Source organism: Pygocentrus nattereri, chromosome 14, assembly GCF_015220715.1.
Source record: "Pygocentrus nattereri isolate fPygNat1 chromosome 14, fPygNat1.pri, whole genome shotgun sequence".
Taxonomy (NCBI): Eukaryota; Metazoa; Chordata; class Actinopteri; order Characiformes; family Serrasalmidae; genus Pygocentrus; species Pygocentrus nattereri.
In genome coordinates this window covers 35,978,705-36,004,074 of record NC_051224.1, presented here as the reverse complement: position 1 = coordinate 36,004,074, position 25,370 = coordinate 35,978,705, and the positions used below count along the sequence as shown (strand labels likewise).

Sequence of the window (25,370 nt, the reverse complement as noted above, 5' to 3'; positions counted from 1 at the left end):
GTCCATAAAAAATTGTACTGTAACAGCCCCACCCACTCTGTCCATAAAAAATTGTACTGTAACAGCCCCGCCCACTCTGTCAATCAAAACATGCACTGTAACAGCCACACCCACTCTATCCATAAAAAATTGTACTAACAGCCCCACCCACTCTGTCAATCAAAACATGCACTGTAACAGCCACACCCACTCTATCCATAAAAAATTGTACTGTAACAGCCCCGCCCACTCTTAATAAAAACTGCACCGTAACAGCCCCGCCCACTCAAAAAAACTGCACCGTAACAGCCCCGCCCACTCAAATAAAAAACTGCACCGTAACAGCCCCGCCCACTCTGTCCATAAAAAAAAAAAAAAAAAAAAAAAAAACTAGCTTAAACAGAAAAATCCCTGCTGTCGGAAGAAAACCTCGTATCTCCATTTTTGTTGTTTGTCAGGTTTTGGCATAATTTGAAAATGCATGCCATTTTCAAAATTTCATGATAAATGGATCAAAAGAAACGGCCCAAAATGAAAGTTAATTATGGTTTTCCCCTTTTCCTGTAAAGTTATTATTTTAGAGATATGAGTTTTCTTCCCACAACAGTGAAACGCACCTGTGTCAGCTGTTCTCTTCTATTGTGCTCCTCTACTTCGAGATAATACTGCTCACCTTGCCACGTCTGATAAAAATGTAAGCAAAACTCCTACGTCTAATTAATCGTTCCACAAGTTGCACGACGACATAGGAGCCTGTGCTTTAATTCTAATATTTTCCAGAAGGATTTTTTTATTTAAAAGAAAAAGAAAAAAAAGGAGGCCCGTTTAAGGCCCGTTCATCTTCAACAGACATATCAGGGCCTCAGGGCTTATAAGCTGCACTGGACTCAGTTACAACTGATACTCAAGCAGGGAGAGGGAGAAACTGCCACGAGTGAAATGTGCGCAGGGACGGAGAGACAAACAGTCAGTGAAGAATTAAGAGGAATAAAGAGGACCAAAGAAGGAGAAGAGAGGACAGTCTGATCCCTGTTAGGATTCAGAGTCAGGTTCACAGCAACTCTGTTCAGGCCTAATTGGTTCAGTTCATGGTATTCATGAATCATTTCTTTGGAACTGTCTTTAGTCACACATAAAAAAGGCCATGCCAGTCCACTTCCTTCAGTTCATCAGCAAATCACCACATATGGTGTCACACACAAAACGCAGCCTACATCAACAAATACACTGACTTAGATGTAGAGGTAGACCATATGGTTTCACCAGTGCTTCCAGAACATTGAGGAACTGCATGTGTAATTTAGACCAACAGACAAACCAATAACCCAGAGGTCACTAAAGGCCAGCATACTTCTTGCGTAGACGACATTTGCCTGGCCTTAGCGAACAATATGACTTAACTGCGGAGAAAACGAACAACAGCTGACGTCGGGTGAAGGCTTCATTCGCCGTGTCGCGACTCAGCCTCTGACCGGTCACTGAAAAAGAGGCGTGCCAGAGAAGAAGGACAACTTTGATGAGCTTCAGCTTTGGCAGGCACACTAATATTTCACTGTGAAATGTGCGCTTGCTGAATAAATAAACAACGAATACTTCCTAACGTAAGATAGTAAGTCTACTATTCGGTAGTACTGACTAGTACCAAGCACCAAAACATGAAGGTTACCCTAAGTGATACTTTTTTTTAAAATCCCACAAACGGGGAAATTCCACCTCCACGTTTAACCCACCTGTGAAGTGAAACACCACATACACACTAGTGAATACACACACACTAGGGGGCAGTGAGCAATTGGGGGTTAGGTGTCTTGCTCAAGGACACCTCAGTGATGTTCTGTAGGCACTGGGGATCGAACCTTATGTTAGGTTCATATATATATATATATATATATATATATATATATATATATATATATATATATATATATATATATATATACACACACACACACACACACACACACACACTTATAGTAAGTACCTTATATTTAGGTTCACAAGAGCATTAGTCTCCTGACTTCTGGAATCTGTTAGCAATGTCAGCCTCGTAGCTCCAGCACTAAAGCACACAACACTGAAACGAAAAACACTTAAAACTAAATACTACTAACTAAACTAAACCGTACAGAATTGAGCCCCCTCTAGCCTTAAGAATCCGGCATGAGCCTGGGTTGGCCTCTATCCCGATATCAAAACAAACCACGCTAAGTTCACAAAGTTCACTAATACTCTCAATGGTGTTAGAAAAGCCCCCAAAAGCCTAGCTGGACAGACAGCCATGAAGTAAAATGGCCAGCAAGGAAGCAAATATTTATGGGACCTGACCGAAATACTTCAGGCATGGTTGTCAGCCTAACGCCGGTTTCTGCGCCTCAGGATTTCGGCACAACATTGCAGCTATCTGACGTCAGCCTAGGACACAGCCTGAGGGCGCATTCCTTCCCAACTCCTGCGTTTCTCATCACCACAGCTTCATATTCAGATTATTCTGGCGAGTTCTGAGCGTGCAGTGTGCACATAAATCAGGCTTCATTTAGTAAAATACTGATGAAGAGTGTATAAGCATGAGCTCAAGTGCCTAAGTTCAGTCATAACACGGGTCTGAGGCAAGGGATGGGACTGCATGGACTTCCCCATCATGATATCAGTGACAAATTACTATTTACTTAAATAGTATTGAAAAATTAGAGGTGCACAACTGGAACAGGAGCGTTTTTGCTCCATTAAGCAATATAAATGAATTTACAAGCTGCTGAAAATATATTATTTTCCATTTACTGAGTTAAGTTTTGCAATTTTATGATGTAAACAATGCGTGGCAGGTCAGAGCACTTCTGCTGTATTTAAATGCTGCTGCTATATTTGTAATTGTCATAGTATAATTGTATGTGACTGATTGGGCTAAATAACCAACTGTTTCTTGATTCAAGTTATTTTGATTTATTTATGAATGTCAAAAAAAAAAGCCAGTTTGGCCCCTCAAAGAGCAAATAATATTATTTATATCACAACTCTGGCTAACGGTGAGTACTGGTAAGAGTGTTTTCTATGTGCAAACTTAAACACAGTGTGAGTTGAGGGTGTTTATAATAAATAAAGACAAAAAAAAAATGTTAAAACATACCAAAAATGTTTAAAAAGCACTAGAAACTGCTGAAATCATTTCACAACATAGACTACACCTCTGAAAAATACTACAAAAAAAAAATACTATGTTCATAAATATGAAACTACCACCAGCACTGCTACTGTTAACTGTGTAAGCATGCGCTGTGCAGGTGCCTTGCAGGAATGCTGAAGCAGTAGTGAGGTAGTAATATGAGAATACTTGCGCATGACATAATTAAATAATGTCATAATACACAGTGCACTTTTCCGAGCATATCGTGTTTATCGCTTATTTGCATGTTTTACCAGCAACATGTAAAAAGAGAAATAACAAAAATCACTGTATTCAGTTTTTTTTTTGACAGCACTTTTTACATTTATTTATTTATTTATTTTGAATGTGGCGCTACTGTTGCATTCGGTCTGTTCCAACTTTTAAAGCTTCAGGAAAAACTAAATATCAGGATACATGTATATCTGTGTATCGCTAGAAGGTCTTTCTTAAAAGGTGTTTCTTAAAATGACCTTATTAATATAGTGTGACTGAAAACGATTCATCCGATTTCAAAGCGCCATATTTTTACAACCATGAGGCGCCTAGGAACCAATCACATACCAGCTGAAAGGGGGGGGGGTGGTCATACTTCTGACCGTCACCGGAAGACGGCTCCCTTTAATCTGGGAGGAGACGAGAGCCCTTCTGCGTTCTCCACTTCAATAAGAGGAAACCCGTCACAACTGTGCAACATGACTTCGTCGGCGTGATTTTCGTGAACCACCAACAGCTCAGAGCGTTCGGCCTTGGTTCAACAACACTGGATGATCTCCGAAATCTCTCTGAAAGAGCTGTGACTGCAGTGACACCCGGCACGCTCAATCGAGTATAGGACGGATTTAACTACGGTGTTGATGTTGTCTGTACAGCTAGAGGAGGTTCATATGTTCAGTGTTCTGCAATGATTTACAAGTGAAATAAATCATTTTGAAATTGGATGGATCTATGGAACACCTCGGATCTATACTGGGCCGATATCATTAGGAAACGCTGGATTAGATATGGGTGCTGGTACTCATACAGTAACTGTCTGATCCCTAATATTAAAATATTAGTACAAGCACAAGACGTCCACTAAATAGCTTAATCGGTGTTTGGAATAACATTGTTAATTTTATTTTTTCTTGAACAGCAATTTCATTTTGTTGATAATATTAAATATATAGGAAAGCATGTGCATCAGTGAACCACTCTGTATTGGTTCTGTTCCACAGAACTGCTGTGGATCAGCGAATGAATAAATGAATTACTTATTAAAAGTAAAATGAAATCAGTAACTCACTCTCGGGGGCTCTGCTGGTGTTCTCATGCGTTGGCAGAGGTGCTTTATACTCAGTGAAACTAGGGGTCACACTGGCGGCTGAGATGATGCTGTTCTCAGACTCTCTGGCCGGAAAGGGTGTCTCTGTCTGTCTGACAGCGAGGTTTTCAGGTCGTCGGGTCATGGGTGAGGTGTCCACTGGGCTGGGAGGCTCAGTTTTCCTCTGGGCAGGTTCGGGGATCCTGGAGGTCGGAGCAGGCCCGTCCGCTCTCCGCAGTGAGGCAGGAGCATCTTGGGATCGACCTAGAGTGATCTCCGTCCTCCTGTGGGCCGCCAGCTCTGGAGTCCGGCTCTGCAGAGACACCTCGGGCCGCTTCAGGCCGAAGCGTGCGATGCCTGGGCTGGGCGAGCTGTCCACCTGTTTGGAGGAAATATCGATGGAGATCTCCGTCCTGCGCGAAGCAGCCTCTGGAAGACGGGCTCCGGTAAGTTCCGCACGCCGCAGGCTGCTCTTTGGTGAGCGCTGGCCACTGGACAAAGTCTCAGAGCCATGTCTGGAGGCGTAGTCGGAGTTGCGAGAGGCCAGGTCGTGGAAGCGGCTAGAGGCAGAGCCAGCGGAAGAACGCAGGGGATTGGCTGTCCTGCGTGAAAGAGGCGACGGATTTGTGGGCGAGTCGACCTCCTCCACTTCAAACGACCTTTTCAGTGCTGAAAAAGGAAAAAAGAGGATCGTGAGGCTTGGACTAAAAGGTACATTTTCCACTGTTTTGATTAGGGATGAACCGATTCTGATACTGACACCTGATCCTAAGTCTATCCAACCAAACTACTCGATAGGTACCTAATAATCCTGATATTTATACCATTGCGCTAAAAGCAGTGTTCTGTGCCACAAGTAAAACATTATAAGCAGACATTTGAACAGTTTCAGAGCTACAAAAAGTCGATCCACTCGTTCGCACAGTTTATCTGTACTGAAATCCTCAGTGGGCGTTCCTCCTCTCAAAATACTGGTGTTATAGATTTTGCAATGAGCATTTTTACTACTACTTGTCTCAAGTATGAACAAATCCAACACCACTAACATTTTCCTTGCTTCAGTTAAGCTCCAGTCACTGGCGCATATACAAGTGCCATTCAGCAGTGCTTCGTAGTATCAATATTCTCTACTGTCGATATTGACCTTGTATTTAAGAGCCTGAACGAGGGGCAGTGCTGATACGACATTAGGGGCGGGGGGAATAAAATTGATTCTTAGATGCATCACAATGCGGATGTGAATGATTCTGAATCGATTCATAAATGTTAAAAAATGACATTCTAAATTTTCATTTATAACATTATGTTAACGGAACGCAAAGGCGGAACTTGAATGTGCGGAATTCCTAATATCCCATTAATTAGCATGGTGCAAACTCCATGCCTAAATCATCACACGCTTACCTCAAGCTGGTCGAGTTTCACAAATAGACCTGATTGTGTGGTTTCGGACACTGTATGATAAAACCCCATTTCCCAAAAAGTTGGGACGCTATGCAAAATGCTCTATGCAAAATGTACCCTTTTAATACAGAGTCCTGCTGCTGTTATACATGCAGAATGTGGTTTGACTTCGTCTTCCTGAAATAATCACAGTCTTCCCTGAAAAAAATGTTGTCTGGATGGCAGCATATGTTATCAAAACATTTTTTTTCTTCAGGATTAATGGTGCCTTCACAGATGTGCATGTCACCCATGCCATGTGCACTAATGCACCCCTGTACCTTCATGAAGACTGCCTTTTGAACTGTGCACTGATAACAAGCTGAGTGGGTTTTAGCCCACAGACACAGTGTCCATGATTTCCAAAAAGAAACTCAAATGTTGATTTGTCGGCTCACAGGACACTTTTCCACTTCCCCTCAGTCCATTTTAAATGGGCTCAGGCCCAGAGAAGGTGGCAGCATTTCTGGATCCTGTTTATTTATGGATTCTCCTATGCATTTAAGAGTATTAGTTAGCATGTGTTGATGCAGTGCTGAATTGTTTTCATAGACATTGTTTTTCAGAGGTGTTTCTGAGTCAGTGCAGTGATTTCCACTGTACAATCAAGTCTGGTTTTAATGCAGTGCTGCCTGAAGGCCAAAAGATTACGGCCAACAAATGCTGGTTTTTGGCCCTGTCTCTTGTCCCTTGCATACAGCGATTTCTCCAGATTTTCTGAATCTTTTAAGGATATTATGTACCATAGATGATGAAAAGCAAAAGTTCTTTACTATTTTATTTTGAGAAACAATATTCTTGAATCGTTGCACTATTTGCTCATGCAGTCTTTCACAGAGTGGCGAACCCTCCTCAGCTTTACTTTTGAAAGACTCAGCCTCTCTGGGATGTTCTTTTTATACATAGTCAAGTTACTGATTGCCAATTAACCACCAAGTGTTTTTTTAGCATTACATGACTTTACCAGCCTTTTATTGCCACCTGTCCCAACTTGTTGGAACATGTTGTTCGCATCAAATTCAAGACGGCCATATATTTTCAAACAGCTATGAAATTTCTCAGTTTCAGCATTTGGTATGTTATCTTTGAAGCATTTTCAATGAAATATAGGGTTTAAATGATTTGCACATCATTGCATTTTGTTTTTATTTACATTTTTCATTGCATCCCAACTTTTTTGGAAATGGGGTTGTAAAAACGTCTAAAAATGGATACAAGTACTAAGCTAAACCAGGAGCAATCATCACAAAGCCTGAAATTCATTCATACTTTTGTCCATTTTAACAGATAACACTATGTTAATTATGCTAATTGCTGCACCATTTCTTGTTGGCCAGATTAGCCTTATTGGTCAAGTGTGAAGCTAAAGAAGCAAACAAGGTCTTGGCATTTGGAGTAAAGGGGAGCTACTTGTGCTGAACTACAGTCTTCATAAGAGAGACACCTGTGCATTTTTCTGAGTTGATTACCCCAATTTTGTCAACAAGACTTGGTAGGCTGGGTGATAAGTTGCTCAACAACAGAAACCGGGGACATTCAGCTTTAAATTCTTAGCGATTTTCACGTGTGCCATGGAAATCCGAAAACTGGCCTTGCGTCCTCATGACAGGACATGAGTTTAGACTCTGAGCATTAAACCATTAAACTGAAGAGAGCCGAGAGACCGATTGTGTTTCCCACATGAAGGTAGGTAAACCTCACTTCACATGCGGTTATTCGCTAGAAGAAAGCGGTTTCCTCGGCTCCAAATGAGAGCGCTGACTCTACAGCTGGAGAGCTCAATGTGTTTCTGAGGCTAAATCGCACATGGCTCTAATCCCCACACATGAAACTTTGGCTTCTCCACCTGAAAGGTGCATTTAATGGTCAAAGCAGCGTATGGCTGAAACCCAGCTGACATTTTATTGGACATACAATGCACTGTATGGGTGTACAACATGTTATTTTATGACTTACAGAGTGCTAAACTAAATTCAGCCTGAGAGTTTCTGTGGCGTCAAATTATTCCTTTAAACCTGAACTGCTGCAGGTGTTTAATCCCATAGAAATAGAAGCAATCATGCAAAAAAAGGAAGCAAAAGAACCAACTTTTCCACTGAGTGGGAAATATAACATACAAAGTTTTTACATAACTTTCATAAAGTCATGCCAGTCATTCTCTAGCTAAGAATATCAATAGAGGTCTTTTTCCACTTTGACTGTCAAGGATTTCAAACAGCAACATTTAATACACAGGCTGCTTAAAAATAATAATAAATTAAGACCATTAAAAATCATTCGGATTAAAACCTGATGATTTGAGTCCTGTGTCCTGTAGGAGTAGGCTCAAAGTGGAATTCCACCCATTTTTAGGTTTTTTTTTTTTTTTTTTTTTTTTTACATAACTCAGTCATTGAGATGTAAACAAAGTTATTCAGAATGGTCTGACGTGAAATGGTTCATAATACAGAAACCTACCAGCTACAGTCTCTTTACAGTGGTGCTGATTGATAGTTTCATACATGATGTTTGATGAGCTCTAAATCTGAAAGAACAGGTTTACACTGGGGCCTTAGCAGGCCTTTAGCTCAGTTTAATCCACTTTTATCCTGTAACGGCAGTCTTATCCTCATTCATTTAACTTCTTTATATCTATTGTTTTAATCATGTTTCTTATTTTTATTCAAATTTTTTTATCTCCTTCTTTTAAATTGGATTAACTTCTTTTAAATCTATTGTTTTAATGATGTTTTTAAATTTTTTTTTATTTACATAAATTTAAATTTTATTTACATTAATTACATTTTTCTGTATTTTTTCATTTGTAAAGCTCTTTGAATGACCGTTATGTATGAAAGGTGCTATATAAATAAACTTGCCTTGCATTGCCTTGGAACAGACTACATGTACCTGTCCACCGTTAATGCATTAAAGAATGACCAAAACCTGATCATAAAACGTCTGTAAAACTGTCTCGGGCGTCATATTTAATGTAATACCATTTAATGTAACTTTGTGTAGAAGCTTTCAGACGTTTGGTTCCCATCACCACCACTGCGAACATCTCAGCGCTGCACACCAAACCACTCTGAACGACTTTGTTTACATCTCAACCAAAATTTTATTAGCATCAATTTTGAAACACTGGAGGGATTTCCCTTTGGATACCACGAGTTTCCTGTAAAACTCTTTCAGAAAACTAGTAACTCAAGCCTGTAAACCCTTTGGGGTCTTTTAGCTACATTACGAAAACAACCGCAAACATAAAAACGCAAAAAATTTATTAGCCGTTAAACGTTTAACGCGTAACGACGCGCAGCAAAAGCCTCGACTTAACCAGCGTTTCAAATGCACTCATATTCTGTCCGCAAGCGACGTTACAGGTTTCAATTTGAGCGGGACATTTTGTGTGCAAATTCGACTAAAAGTGAGGACAAGAACAACGAAATAACAGGAAAGACAAAAGTGACGTTACACTACAAGCATACCTGATTTGACCCGTTTCAGTTGTCTCGTCAACATTGCCGCCATTGGACCAACGGACTACAAACTCCACAATGCCGAGCGCGCGATGCGAGTTCAGCGAAACCGCCAAATCCCTTCGTGCCTTATGGGTAATGGAGGCTCAGAGGGACGTTTTGAGAGAGAATAGAAACTGGCAAACGTTGAGGTCGTTTGTTGCGTTTGACTGATCAGATTTCTTGATAAAATAGACAAAAAAATATATGAAAAATTTTTTTTATCGAGCCATATTTCTCAAATCATGTTAAATACCAGGCTAATGGCATTGATGCCTTTGTTCTGTCGTCTGCACAACGTCGTTTTTATTTTCAGAGAGAGAGAGAGAGAGAGAATTTTTTTTATTTTTTATTTTAATACATACACTTCAAGCGTTCTTTAGTAATGGTAATGGTTCTATGTAGACCCATGACATCAATATAAAACCATTTCAAGCTTAAATTATTGTTTGCATGGTGAAACAGTTCTTCAGATTGAAGGAGAAAGTGTTGTATATGGTTCTATGCAGCACCAAAAAGGGTTCTTCCATTGTTACAAGCTTGGCATGAGGTTGATGGAGAATGTATTGCATACGGTTCCAATCTGAAGAACCGTTTTCCCATGCAAAGAACCATTTAAGCAGGAAATGGTTCTATATAGAGCTCATGGTTTAAACAGAACCATTCCCTTTACTAATGATGCCTTTGAAGAACCATCTTATTTTAAGTGTATGCATATTTATGTACACATGAAAGATTCAGGCGGCGTGATGGGTGGAACTGTCACCTCACAGCAAGTAGGGTCTGGGCTCGATTCCCCGGCCGGCTGACCAGGGTCCTTTCTGTGTGGAGTTTCCCCCCACAGTCCAAAGACATGCAGTCAGGCCAATTGGACATGGTAAGCTGCCCCTAGGTGTGAGTGTGAGTGAGTTAATGTGTCTGTCTGCCCTGTGATGGGCTGGTGACCTGTCCAGGGTGTATCCTGCCTTCTGCCTGATGACTGGCTCCAGCACCCCCAGAGACCCAGGAGGAGAAGCGGCTTAGAAGATGTGCGTGTGTGAAAGATTTTCTTGATTCACATCAAACCTCAGAACGGGAGAAAACACGAAGTAAGTGATTTTAACCATGCCCTGAGATTTGATGCAAACAGCATAAATCCAGGGACCCAACCTGCCTTATTATCAACAGTTCAAGCTTCTAAGGTGATGGTACAGGACAGAGGTCGGCAACCCAAATGTTAACAACAGCCATTGTGTCCTTTCAAAGCATTAAAAACGCCTTAGGAGCTGTTTTTTTCTTTTTAATGTCCATTTTACCATCTTGTCTCAGTATGTGCAAATGCGCTAGTATAGACTATAAATATATAAATGAAACTACAGGCTTACTTTGCTCTGCTTTAAGCTTTAGCTCAGCTATAGCCGCTTTTCTCGCATCTCCGGCAGGAAACATTTCCGCAAAAGTAGAACAGGTTCTTGTACGATGTGTCTCAACATTCAACTTTAAGGCCAATGTCAGCTTCTCGTTTGCAAGCTTCTTGTTTGAATTGTCCCGTTCCACCTTAAATGGTGCCTGAGGCACCAATGTGTAACATTAACTGCTACATCATTTAAGGTGGAACGGGACAATTCGAACAATCTGACTTCAGCTTTGTGACTTTTTAGTGTTTGACAGTTTCTCGTTGTAGATTAAACATGCCAGGAAACCAGCTGGAGTGATTATAAATGCAAATAAGTCCATTCGTTTCCAAATGATTGATGTTTGCCTTAAATCTTTATCTTTGCCTTTTCAGCAGCTTCTAACTAGGTGAGATTGTTGTCTGTGTTGCTATGTGACCAGCAGTCTGAGCGCCAACCTTCAGAGTTAAAGGTCCTGAAACCTCTGCCTTCTGTTCTGCAGGAACATAGTGTAGAGGAATTAGCAGATATAGGCTGCACTAACTCCAGCGTTTAAGACCATTTACTGCTGAACGAGCTGAACGATCAGCAGAGCTTCATTTCACTGCAAAGGAGGATTATTTTAGTTAAAATTTCTGCTGTGGAGCCACAACAGGACAGTAAAAGAGCTGCTTGCAGCTCCTGAGGGGCATGCTGCCAACCCCTGCTATAGTGTCACGGTTGGCTCCTCCCACTTCTCCATGTGCCCCTTTGTTTTGATCTTCCATGTGCATTTGTTTTGGTTTTCTAGTCCTGCCCCCTCATTTCATGACTCCACCCCTGATTGTCTCCACCTGTGTTTTCCCCTGTCTGGTTACTGGTCTTTGTTTGAATCTCTGTTTGATGTATGTTGGTTGTGTTGCTTGAATTGTTCTCAGCTTTGTTGGTTTTTCTGGTTTATGTCATGTCTGTGCATCATTCTATCCGTACTGGCTCTATGACCCTGGGCTGTTTTGACTATGACCCTGGATTTTGCCCTTAATAAATCTCGCTTATCTCCGCATATGCGTCCACCTCCTTGCTCCCCGTTACATATAGTGGAAAGCAGGCATGGATGGCACAGTTTTCACTCTGTACTGCATATCCCAGGCAGATCACACATTAGGAAAACCCAACTAGCATCTAACACCAACAGATAAAACACAAACATTTTCAAAGTCAGAGAATATTTCCTGGAATTAGTGCATTCAGTAATAAATTCATGGTATGTGCTTGCGCCAACTCGAGAGCTAATGCAGTACTGGCTCTCTTTTTCTTCTTCCAGTCATTTGACATTCATCATTATCATTTTAAGAGCCAACATCAAAATCTCTACTCTATCGCTTTTGCAGTTTTACAGTTCAGTAAATGTTTGCCTTGTTGGCAGTAAAAAGCCTTTTGCGAGGAGGCCTTTCACTGCCTTTCCCCCCACCACATACACAGCAAAGCGCGTGGCATCGATTTCACAGCTGGCCCATATTTCAGAAAGTCCATCAGTGTTTGAAATCCATATTGGCAGCTTTACTCATTGAGAAACAGGGCTAAATGATTTCTGTATGTGATCAGCTCTGAACTCAGTAAGAGCAGAGCTTCACTCAGCACATTCTGGTTCTCATTACATTGAGTAACATCCACCTCATAATAAAAAGCTGCTAAAACAATATTAAGCCCATTGCAGTCGTTTCCAGTCCTGATAACTTACTGAAAACTGAGCTTTAGCTTCTGGTAAAGCTTCTAGGTGTTAAACTCAACCACGGAAAGGGCCATATAAAAAAATCTCAACAAATTCATGAGCCAAAGAACGCCATTAATTAATGTAGTGCTGTAACCAGCACTGACTGTTGTTTATTCAAAATACACAAAAAATCTACAGTAAACCATGAAATATTACATGAATACCTGAAATATTCAAAATTTAAATGTCTTTTAAAACGGCCTATTTGCTTTAACTAGACGCTGGCGTCCTTACTTTGCTGCACGTTTATTAAGGCTTGGGCTCAATTTCTGTCGTTAAGTGTAAATCAAGCTAGTGTGTTTGGTGATATGACAGGTGTGGAATTGTGTAGAGTTGTGTAGAAATGAGGTGTAACTTCTGTCCCATAGACTGCTGTTGGTGTAGGAGAGTCAGAGCGCACATTACTCTGCAGTGCATGCTGGGTACTATAGTGGGGATTGTATTGCGGGCCAGATCTGGCCCACGGGCCTTGTGTTTGACACATGGGCTCTATGCCCTCACTTCAGCCTCCACAAGCATGGTTGCCAGATTACTTCGACTTATTTCTGATGAATTGTGAATTCTGAACTGACCCCCCCCCCATAAAAAAAAGCATGGAAAACCACCAATTTTAACACACGTTAAAAATCTGCATTCTATTTACAGCCAACATGATGTCATGTCAATATTCTACCATTCATGAAGTAAAACGTGAAGAATGCAACGAGAAGCTTCATCCTGCAATGCAACAGCGACATTTATCCTCTCTCCTTTCATTTCAGAACCCTTGAGGTCAACCAGACTCCAGTTTTTCCATTATCTGATTACCCTAGTGCATGTCAATATTTTCAACACAATTTAACCAAAAGCAGCCTAATTTAGTGTAAAACAGCCCAATTTGGCAACCCCGTTCGCAGGCCTGACGTACAACCTCTGGTTCTGGTCTGTTCTTGCGCAGGTAGCTGCTGAATCCAGGTGTGAATTCCAGGCCTTTCAGCAGGATCGGCCCCGCGGAGCTCTCAGCGCGGGGTCTTTCACAAAGGGGCCCATTATAGAGCTTCCATCAGCCAGACAGCAGCACGCTTATCACAACACGGCAGAACACGTCACACACACGTGGATCGGGTTTCTTCCCAACACACAGGAAGACTGATCTGGCCACCAGCCAACAGCTCAGGCTAAGAGCCGGCAGGCTGGTTGTCAGGCACATCTCCTGTGTGTGGATCAGGAAAAAAAAGGAATTTCTCTTGATCGGTCAAAGTTTCATGGCAGATGGTGCGTTCAAAAAAAGGGCGCCACTCAAAAAATGGTTGACATGTAGACAAAGTCATTGAGAGTGGTTATTATAAGCAAAACTTACAGACTCAGATTTCTTTACAGTGGTGCTGACGGGACCAGGGGTCACCATAAGGCAAATATAGCCTTTTTATTTCCTATGCTAACTCAGCAGTGAACCGACACGTGTCTTCTGAGTTCTTATATGTAATATTGATGGTCAAATAGTGGTAGACATGACTGTTTAGCCTTGCAAAGTTCAGCATGTACGACTCCAATATTAACATAATTAAAACCATGTTTTAAGCCAAAAGCTCATGTAAAAATTATGGCAAAACATCTCAGGCTTCAGGCAGCGCATTCATAACCACTTCCATGTAACAACTTTCTGCGATATAGCTTTGTTTACATCTTAACCAATTAATTATGCATGGATGTTGGAGCAGTTGTGAAATTGAAACACATGTATTATGTTGTTTTTAAGTAAATTATTCATTCTTATCAGTTTCACATAATGTGCTTATTTTGGTGCAAAGGAAATACTATTAATAATAAACTAGACTTGAATCCGCCACTGGATGTTCAAAAAACTGTATATATGCTGGTTCTGTTTGACTGAATGGGAATGTGGGAAATAAGTTCATGCTATTTATTTAATGGACCAATGGGGTGAGGGGTGGAGTTGTGCAAGCTGGGTAGCTGCTTACACTACATGTCCAAAAGTATCCGGACGGCCCTCCTAATGAGTGAATTCAGCTGCTTTAAGGTGCACCCATTGCTGACTTATTTGCTTTTGAGTCAAAACAGCCATTAAGCAAAAGGGCAGTTTTGGTGGTCTACCAGGTCTTCCAGGTGGTTGTTAGGAGTCCCATTTGTCCTGTTTTTTTTTCACTTACTCACTTTGACATTCTCCTTGCTTATAAGTGGATTATCGTATATCTAATCTCTGCAGTTACATCTTCTGAAAAATATATAACTCACTTCCTGTTTTGACTGAAATAAATAAATAAATCAAGCTAATAAACAGCTAATAAATGTAATTATATTACAGTTATGTCACCGTATGGGGGGGCAGTCGTGGGCTGGAGGTTCGAGAGCCAGCCTTGGACCTTGGAAGGTCGCCGGTTTGATTCCCTGAGCTGACAGTATGTGACGGAGGTGCCCCTGAGTAAGGTACCTAACCCCCAACTGCTCCCCGGGGCTGCGGATAGTGCTGCCCACCACTTTGGGCAAGTGTGCTCACTGCCCCCTAGTGTGTGTTTGTGGTGTTTCACTGCAGGGATGGGTGAAATTTCCCCATTGCAGGACTAATAAGGGTCACTAATTTAGAAAAATGTAAAAAAAATACATCACAGTAAACAAAAAGGGTAACAAAAGGTGTGTGGCAGGTTTCCAAGGGGCAGGATTTTTGTCTTTATTTGACGCTCATCACCTTACAACCCTCGTCAAATCAAGCCCTGGTCACTCTAATCATGTTTCAAAACCTTGGTGGCCCTTCAATGACCTGATCTTGTTGGATACAGAAGGCAGTTCAGCCTCAAAATAGTCAGTCCTTCTGGATCTACTGCCGTTTTCTCATGAGCTAACTTTTCTCATGACTCGTCTTTGAAAGGGTGCTTTTACTTAGGCTGACCACTAATGATGTCATTTCCTGTAGAACAGTTGTGGTGGGATTAATAAGGAGAGCGAAAAAAAAGTCCAAGCAGAACCGCATGCCCTGCATACCTACAACACGCACTCCCACACTCGGCCTCAGAAGCGCAGTTAAAGCTCAGTGGAAAATGACTTTGACTGGGTTAAACAGGAAGACAGAGATAGTCCACGTCTCTTTCGGTCTAGCACTCCAATTAAAGGGCCCGACTCATGGAAACCAGAAATTTCCTCACTTTTTTTTTTTTTTAAATAGTTGAAGTTTCAAAACACACCCATATAGTTCGCATATGGAAACTGAGCTGTACACAGGACGTTTTATAATGTCACTAAAACCAATGCATTTACATGTATCGGCCTACTCGGCCTACAGCAGTTTGGCTCCACCCATTTACGCCGATGTTACAAGGTTTCAGCCCAAACTGCTTCTGCGAATGAGGCAGCCAATCAGAACAGAGATCATGAGCCAAACCATTATGATGACTCACAGCTGAAGCAGATAACGCTGATTATCTCAAAATGAGGTCTGGAACATATTAGGTTTATATTTCGGTCTGTAAACTTACACAAATGTATAACAATCTTGTAGGATATGGGCCTTTTAATAGAAATAGCATTAGACAAAAAGGAGACACAAGAAACGTCTGGCCAAGACAAAAACAATAATTCTCAAAAGGAGACACGTGTGAGGCTATCCTGCACAGGAGAACTATCGGGAGCAGTCGTGGGCTGGACGTCAGGGAGCCAGCCTTGTGACTGGAAGGTTGGCTGACAGCACGTGACTGAAGTGCCCTTGAGCAAGACACCCAACTGCTCCCTGGGCACCGCGGATAGGGCTGTATGTGGGTGTTTCACTCTGCCAATGGGTTAAATGCAGAGGTCTAATTCCTCTGTGTTGGCTAATGGTTCTGAATTCAATTCAAATATCAGAGCAGCAGGAGAGACTTTAGCATGTCTACTTTGTCTTTCTGGTTGATTTTACTGTTGTTAAGGAGAAACTACAGGAGACTCCTTTTTTGACGTTTCTTTCCCATGAGTGAAGGGCACTGAATGCAAAGAGACGTGTTTGCATTTGCATAATATGTTTTTATTTAAAATATGAACCAAACATTTATGTGTGTGCTAGGATATATGCAGGCCACTGCCATGTGTGGATGTTTCTAGCAGACTGGTTAAAACTCAGAAGGCAAAACATACTTAGCAGTTTTAGATGACCTGGATTCAGGCTAGAACCTTTTGCTTTGAGGGACACTAATTAAGCAATAGAACACGTGAGGGAGTGTGTTATTGTGAAATAACATCACAGCTATGATGAAGGTGACCGGCGCAGATGTTATTCGCGATGACACACGACCTCGAGTGTTCTGTTGCTCTTATACAACAGTTAAATAAATACAGTAGGAAATGAATAAACTGGCCGTGAATGCGGCGTTTAATATGTTTTAATGTTCAGTGCCTTCACCAAATTATAGTTCCTTATAGTAACGAGCTCCGCCCACTCGCTGCTCAGCCGGCAGTTTGTTCTCCAGCTCCTTACACTAAATTCCCAAACTGTCATCACCACTGAGCAGCTTTTCAGTCGGCAGCTGTGACAGAAGAATAGCTAAACAACCTGGAATGAGCCAGAAATGAACCCAACACCAATCGCCAAACGTGTGGTCTGATCTTCAGAGTCTGACTAAATCAGACTGAGCTATTAAACTGACCCAATATCAGGTTCAGCTCAGTTTTGTCTACCTTTGCCAGATCAGTATTAATGTTGTTTTGTTCTAGCCAGTCTTACAATCTTACAGCCTGTTTAGTTTGGGTTCATTTCTGACTGATTCCAGGTTGTTTAGCTGTTCTTGTGTCACAGCTGCCGACTGAAAAGCTGCTCAATGGTGACGACAGTTTGGGAATTTAATGTCGTCTCATCTTCAGAGTCGGACCAAATCGGCTGTCGGTCAAATGTGATCTTAAAAGTGTCCATTTTCTGTTTGTGTCAAAGTAAGAAGTAATAACGGCTTGAGTGTCTCCTACAGCTTTCAAAGTCGTTGCTTAGCAACGGCGTCTCAGCGGAGTGATACAGTGTTTGTGAAAAAACCTGTGATGTTATGGCGAAATAACAGCACGGGTAGAACGCACCTCGACCAATCAGCCTACGTGGCTGGAACCAACTGTTGTATAAACCATAATTATGCTTACTTTATTAAACAAATGATAGAACAGTCCATTTTGTCACTATCAAAATAATCATAACACTACAGAGACTTTACCAAATATTTCAGTAGTGACTGAAAGTTTTGGTGGTGACAGTTGAGCAGAACTCAAAAACGCTAGCCAGTACATGAGTAGCAAACACAGCTTTAGATTAGATTAGATTAGATTAGATTCAACCTTAATGCCATTGTGCAGAGTACAAGTACAGTGCCAATGTAACGCAGTTAGTATCTAACCAGAAGAGCAAAATACAATATTATTTACATATAAAGTGGTAAGTGATGCTGTGGTTACAATATGTACAGTTGAGGATGGTAGAGAGGTAAAAAACAGATGTGCAAGTATAAATATAATATACATATATACAAATAAAATACAAATGTTGGTTGTATGTACTGTGAAAGCAGCTTTAGACAGTTGCACAAACCAAAAAAATAATAATATTTTTCACTAAAACACAAAAAAAGTTTACTTAATTGCAGAAAATGTGTTTCAGTAGTGACCACATTGATTTTCAGACTTTGGGACACATTTACTTCACAACAACAGGGTCTAACTGCTCACCATGTGGCCATGAGAGACAGGGATGCAGTCTCTAAAATGCAGGGGTGTGGCTAAAATAAGGCTCCACCTATGACTAAAACTTTGTTTTTTTGTAGTGTAATAAACAAACTCATAATAATTTAAATCTTCTCTGTAAAAAAGTAAAACAAATCACAAGTGTAGATTTAGGGTTTAGGGTTTTGGGACACACACCTCCCAATAGCAAGTACCCCATAAATGATTGTGCATATTTGTCCATATTCATCTTTTCACTCTCTCAGTTTTTAGTATCTCTGCCTTAAATAGATCATAACTTAATGCATGTGAATATCTCCGGTCTGAATCTGTAATTATTTAAACTGCTTTTGGGGATCCCAGTTTGAAGCAGTTCAGTAGGATGGTCTATACATGCGGACCGCTGCCCTATATACACTCGGAGGCTGCAGTTCCAGATTTATGTGCACGGTCTTCTCTCTCCACACTGACCATATGAGGCATGACACCTCTGAGACAGAGACACACGAGGCAGACACGTCAACCCTGTTACATAAGCTCGCTCTGTGTATGGCCGATGTGAAGGAAAGAGAGGGAGGCTCAGCTAAAGCTGGCCGTGTGTGACGAGGACTCCAGGATCGTGTGACTGAAACACAAACCGCGGACGGCCCAGGCATTTTATTATGTCTACCAGACCGGCATCGCAAAAACGACTCGGAGTACTTCAGTTCAAACACAGGGAAGACGCTTAACCTTCACCGCTTGGAAAACTTTTAGGCACGTCTTGCTTCCCTTTATGATTTTCCAGCTAATACTGAGTTTTTACTGTTACTTTTCAATGAATAAAGAACGAGTTCTCAGTAGCATAAAACAGCTGTAATGTGCTGAGCACTGGGGTATATTTAGCTTCAATGTTCAGCTTCACGTTCTTCACAGCATCTTCCTTGGTATGAAGGCAGTTTTGTCTAAAGATTTAACAGTTTTCTAATCCAAACTATTGTTCAAAGACCACATTAGCTATGTTCACATTACAAGCCTCATTGCTCAAATCATCATCAGCACAAACTTGAAATTTACTTATGGTAATGCAGGTTTGTTGTGACAGTAGCCATTACTGCTCCACATACTTGACACCAAACCTTGGAACTAAGAACAGTCGTCACATTTGAAGCATTTTTACACGCTTGTAGTTCAGGATAAAGTCATTTTAGACTATTATGGAAGGTTTTGTGAGGTTAAGAGCCCTTAACGATAGATAACTCCGGGGAATCTTATGTCGCGATAATGGTAAAACTATTTTTTTTTTGCACACCCGATGCACGCTTGTGATGCTCCGGCACAGTCCTGCTCAACATTACCACAGCAGATGTGCACAGAGTATACTAAACCAAAATAAAAATATCACAATAATGAGACGAGTACAATGAGAAACTTTCCCAGCCTTGACTCTGCTTCAGGCCAGAAACTCCCCCCAGAGCTTCAAAGCTGCAGTATCTCTCTGTGGGAAAGCCAAGGCAGCAAAGATCACTCCAGTAATGGCAAAAGCATGAAAATAATGAGTCCTTGTCTGATACGTCCTATCAGCAGCTTTTCTTTCTTGTGTCCTCGGCTGGCTTTTTCTCACCAATCGTTTTTCCACTCTTTACTTTCCCCCTCACCTACTCATTCTCCACATCCCCACATGACATTTTCTGATGCTTATCATGAGATTTTCCATGCTAATGTAGCCTTTTAATCCAACTGGCAATGAACAACACATCGGCCTTCTGCTCTGTTGGTGGAGACAGTTCTACAAATGACAGTCATCATCATAACCAGGTGAGCTGACCCCAGATGCATTTGCCATTTGCCAACGCACAGGTCTGTATTACAAAGGCAACCCACGACTACTAGAGCTAGGTCTTCACGTCAGGCCATAAACGCCAACGCCTGGTCAAAAACAAGAATTAAAATCATCTCTGCATTAATGCCAATTTCTGCAAGCACCTGACACAGTAGGACTTCAGTTCAGCTTCTGGAGTCCTAACCAACGGGAGAGCTCACAGGTGTGGACAAACACTGGATTAAAGACTATAGGTTCATTTCAGTACAGATTGGGCAAAATTGGAGGTAAGGACGTGGCTACGCTATGAAGAAGCGGCACGGCTAAAATCATTTTAGCCAATCCCGTTGGAAATACTGGGCTAAGAGGCAGGGAAGAGGGTTTCCTGATATCTGAACACAGCTAGCTGCTCTACTTTTGTTTGTCTTTGCTTATGGCCTGACCATCCGGGCCAGCTGACAGCCCAGGCCAATGAGATACCTCCTGGTACTCCGGATGGGCAGTCTAGGCCTGGGAATAACTCACTGTACATTATAGATGTGATAATGTTTTTATTGTTAAGACCCATAGGTGTACAATTACAGGTTGAGTCTACGTGGTTTGTCCTCTCCCCAAATCCTCAGCCCACGTGCCAAGACCTACTCCAGATGAAGGGAAGTAATTCATTGCTCTATCTGCCAGGAGTTTGAGAGACAGTGGGTATGAATTTCAGTCTGTGCGTCCAAAACAGAACAAAAACAAAGAGCAGTAGCAGAGCACGCACAAACGGAATGCTTGGTCTCGCTCCACTGAAGGAGACGTGAACCTTGGACAGGAAAACAGTGGCGGGCAGTAGGTAAGCAGCGAGCTGAAAGCCCTGATAAGGCTGGAGACAGTCTGAGTGAATTGGAGTGATTTTCTGAGACAGCCTGAGTGATTGTGTGCAGACTGTTTCCTCTGGCAGCTTCCGCTGAAGGGATTAGCCTGCCTGTCTGTCTGCAGGTGAAAAAGCTCGGTGGAACTGGTGCAGCAGGCCAAACCTTTCAGGAGCACCCAGGGAAAATGTAGCAGCTCACATTTAAAATACATCTTATTATATTAAAAGTAGTGAAGATAGTAATAGAGGCTGTCCCTTCATATGAGCTAATGAGCTAATGACAGAACTAACACTAGACCATGTTCACACAACATCAGAGATAACACTAGAGCTAACTACTAACAGAAGCTATCCCCAATAGCAAGAGTATAGTGGACCACTGTTGGTCCATTGATGGCAAATCTGGTAGTCCACTGGTGTTTTGCTCAGCGTTTTCCTGGTGGCCCATTAGTGGTTAAGCAGACTGTTAGACAAAATGCCACTTTTCATCACTGATTTCCTTCATTTCTTTCTTTCGTTTCCTTTCTAAATAAGTTTAGTAAATCATTTTATCTCTTGTGATAATGTGTTTGTTACCCAGTGGTCTGGTGGACCCACCCCATTACTGTTTGTTTAAATCAGTACAGCCATAACAATTTATGTAAAAATACCAGATGTTTAAAATATCACAAGTGTCCAGTGTAGGGTTCTCCTTTAGCAGCTGTAGCCAGTCAGCAGCCTGTCCATGTTGGCCACCCTCACACACACACACACACACACACACACTAACAGCATGCCATGTAGGAGGGGAATAGAGTGAAGGACACAGCACCTCCACACTTTTATTCCACGCAGGTTCACCCAACGTGTGGGGGGTGAAGAGAGTGAAGACACTGAAAATGAGTTATTTTATGTGTTCTTCACAGAAAATGAGCAAAGGCCAAGAATCTGAATTTGAAATAATAATAAATCGCACCATTTTTTTCTTTTGGTAAACATTGAAAATAAGTCCCACAGACATGAACACCACTAAGGGTTAATCTAGCACAGTGTCAGCAATAACACTTTCAACTAAAGCATTTTATTTTCGGCCTAGTCATTATTTGTTCTCTCTTTATTGTTTATAGTATTTGTCAGTTTATTTTCCAAAATAAAAGGCTGTGAGCATTAAAGATCTGTTTGAAGAAACTGAAAACTAGTTAGAACTTCTACACCAGACAGGAAACTGGGTGGTCTGAGGGTAGACAAGCAGTGGCCATCAGTCAGCAGGGTGCCAACTCTACAAAGCCAGTGGGCCGAAATATGCTTGCTGCCTAGAAGACCAGACCTAACACTAGAGCTAACCAGTGCAGTGGCTGGTGGTGATGAACTGTGCCTTCGACATGAGGTGTTTTTCTCTCCAGTGACTCACGTGCCGACAAGTATGTCTGTCAAGGTAACACTGTGAGAAGAGATCTCACTATTTCTAGTTTTAGCTAACAACAGTTATCATATTTAACCCAGCTAGAGAAACAAGGCCTACCTCAGCTGAATCTTCAGGAATACAGCCTTGGCACCACAGTCACAGCAATCATGCAGCATCAAAGTAACTTAATAACAAGTAAGAGTGTCAAAATTATGGTTGCAACACTCTCGCTAGCAGGTAGAGTGACATTATTTTTCACAAAATTGGTCTGACCAATTGAAAATCAAAACATGGTTGGTCGATTCCTCTGTCAATTCCCAATTTTGTTAGTGCTTAATCTGACACAGTAGGACTTCAGTTCAGCTTCTGGAGTCCTAACCAACGGGAGAGCTCACAGGTGTGGACAAACACTGGATTAAAGACTATAAGTTCATTTCAGTACAGACTGGGCAAAGATTAGGTAGACTAATCCCAGTCTCAGCAAGCCGGACGACAGCACGGCATTAATAATTATCACTGCACAAATGTTTAATTCGCAAATACAGTCAAAAAATTGTACTGCCTTAACTGTAGACCATCTGTTTTTTCTGAGCTGACCAAACTGCTATATTGGAGAGTAGGTAGAAAAGAGACTCATAATTAGCTTTACAATGTGGTCAGTTCAACATATAAGCTCCACAAATAGCCACACACCAAAAAGCCAAGTTCTGCAACATGAAAGCGTCTGGATAATTAGGGTTTTTCTTTTTGTAGGAATGAAGACCCAACAGCTATCACGCCCATCCGACTTGTTAGCAGAGTAGAAAGGAATGACTGTCCATCAAATTCTCCGTCCAGAGCGACCAGCCTGCAATCCTGACGGACAGATTTAGCTTCAGATAAATAAGCTGGTAAGAGTGGAAGTGTTTTTGATTATAACCTATAAAGCACAAACACAAAAGGCTCTTCTGTCTACCTGCTATCACTGAACCTCAGAGTCGGTGTTATGCTGAGTGTTTGTGGTGAGAGCTACACCAAACTGAAGGAGGTGACACATTCTGAGGCCGTTTTAATGACCTAAAGGCCTCAACACTTCCCCCCGTAATTTCTCCCCTACAAGCTACAGTGTGTAGACACAATTCCACTCAACTCAGCTCCTTGGCATCTCGGATGCTATACTGAAAACACTAAACCTAGTCGACATGTCTAATACTTCTCATTAGGAGGCTGGGAAGAGGATATTAGAGGTGTGAGTCTTTGAGCTCAAAGTGAGTCGATTCAATTCATGATTCACTGGTTTTCAATTCTGTTTCCGCCACTGGAAGAAAAAGACATTTAGTAAGCTGTGATAATGAGAAAATGTCCCACAATCATGACTTAGTATCTTAAAGGTACTACTATCTCATAACAATGGGATAATATGTCATAATTATGCCTTATTTTGTCTTATGACTCAATATCTCAAGACAATGAGATTCTATCTCATAACTACAACTACGTTTGTCATATTTATGAAGTTCTATCCCATAATGAGATTGTATCTCATAATTATGACTTAGTTCCTCAAAATTATGACTTAATATCTTATAATAATGATTTCTATCATAATTAGGACTTACAGTCTTGCATATCTTGTTTTGTTTGGTTAATAAATTGCAATTTGATCACTTCTATGATTCCATTCTGTCCTCTTTTACAATCGATGCAGCGGCTTTGGGAGGAATTCTAAACGATCCATTGAAAAATGAGTGAATCGTTTCACCACTAAAGATCATTCAAATTGTTCCTAGTTTGTTGCTGGTCTTAAGCACATTGAAAAAAAACTGTCTTCGTCTATTTGCAGATGATTTTCATTGATTCAAGACAGAAATTATCTAAAAAACAAAAGATTAGTCATTTCGCTGTTGTGGGAAGAAAACCTCGCATCTCCAACATGAAAAAACTTTTTCCAAGTCATTTTGACCCATTTTTCCTGGTCCATTCGTCATGAAATTTAAAAAAAATGGACAAAACGGAGGTACGAGGTTTTCGTCCAACAGCAGCGATTTACGTGTAGTGCGTGTTTAATGTGTGTGTAGATCTGCATTCAAACATTTTCCAAATTCCAAATTCATAGTTATTTGTGAGCTGTGTGTGAAATATGGGAACTAAGCGAGATCATCAAAGCGCAGTTCCAGTATTCATCCATCCATTTTCTAAGCCGCTTCTCCGTCAGGGTCACGGGGGGAGCTGGAGCCTATCCCTGCAGTCTTTGGGCGAAAGGCAGGATACACCCTGGACAGGTCGCCAGTCCATCGCAGGGCAGACAGACAGTCACTCACACCTAGGGGCAGTTTAGCACGTCCAATCAGCCTGACTGCATGTCTTTGGACTGTGGGAGGAAACCGGAGAACCCGGAGGAAACCCACGCAGACACGGGGAGAACATGCAAACTCCACACAGAGAGGACCCCGGTCGCCCGGCCGGGGAATCGAACCCAGGCCCTCCGTGCTGTGAGGCGACAGCGCTACCCACCACACTACCGTGCCGCCCCGTTCCAGTATTCAGTCAACTAGATAACTTTAATCTATATGTTTCTTGACAAAGTTTTTTGCACATGCCCAGAAGCTGTTTTGTTTGGGACTGTACTGTCATATTGCCCGTTTGGAAAAAAATGCCATCCCAAAAGCGTCTCTGGATTCAGAAGCTGAGGAGCTCCTCTGCTCTGCCCACGGACGTTTGCCAAATTTAGCCTACAAATTTCAAGTAAAAAATAACATTAAGCCTCGCGTTTAGGCAATAAACTACTACGTTTCCGTTTTGAAATGACTCCAGTCATATGTGCATTCCTGCTGGTGTGGGTTTCATCGCTCAGTGAATCGGGAAAAAAGGCTAAATGAGTGCTAATAGTGCCCCTTGCAGGGAATCTGACTTATAATGGTGAACATTAACGACCATTAAAATGCAACCTTTTTATTTTAGTCTTCTATTAATATTAGCCTGTTTCACTACAGTACCCAATATGCACTTCAACGTAATGAGCTTTGACTCTCCGACTCCAACAACAGTCTATGGGACAGCGGTTACACCTCACTTCTACACAATTCTACACACTTCCACCCAGTCATATCACCAAACACACTGCCTGCATTTCAGCCAATATAAACTAAAGTTAATGTCAGTTTAGCAGCTTGGAAACTGA

At 41.6% G+C, this 25,370-nt stretch overlaps 1 protein-coding gene across 4 annotated transcripts in view; it reads right to left on the bottom strand.

Annotated features, from left to right (window-relative positions):
• The window catches only part of sept9a (septin 9a), a 156,345-nt gene that overhangs the window by 72,769 nt on the left and 58,206 nt on the right, over positions 1 to 25,370 (bottom strand). For 3 of the 4 annotated variants that reach the window (XM_017683789.2, XM_037544876.1, XM_017683790.2), the window contains one exon: positions 4,425 to 5,111. In XM_017683789.2, the coding sequence (XP_017539278.1) occupies positions 4,425 to 5,111 (687 nt within the window). Of the gene's footprint in view, positions 1 to 4,424; positions 5,112 to 9,352; positions 9,435 to 25,370 lie in introns of those variants that run through there. The other variant, XM_017683791.2, reaches the window with a different exon arrangement.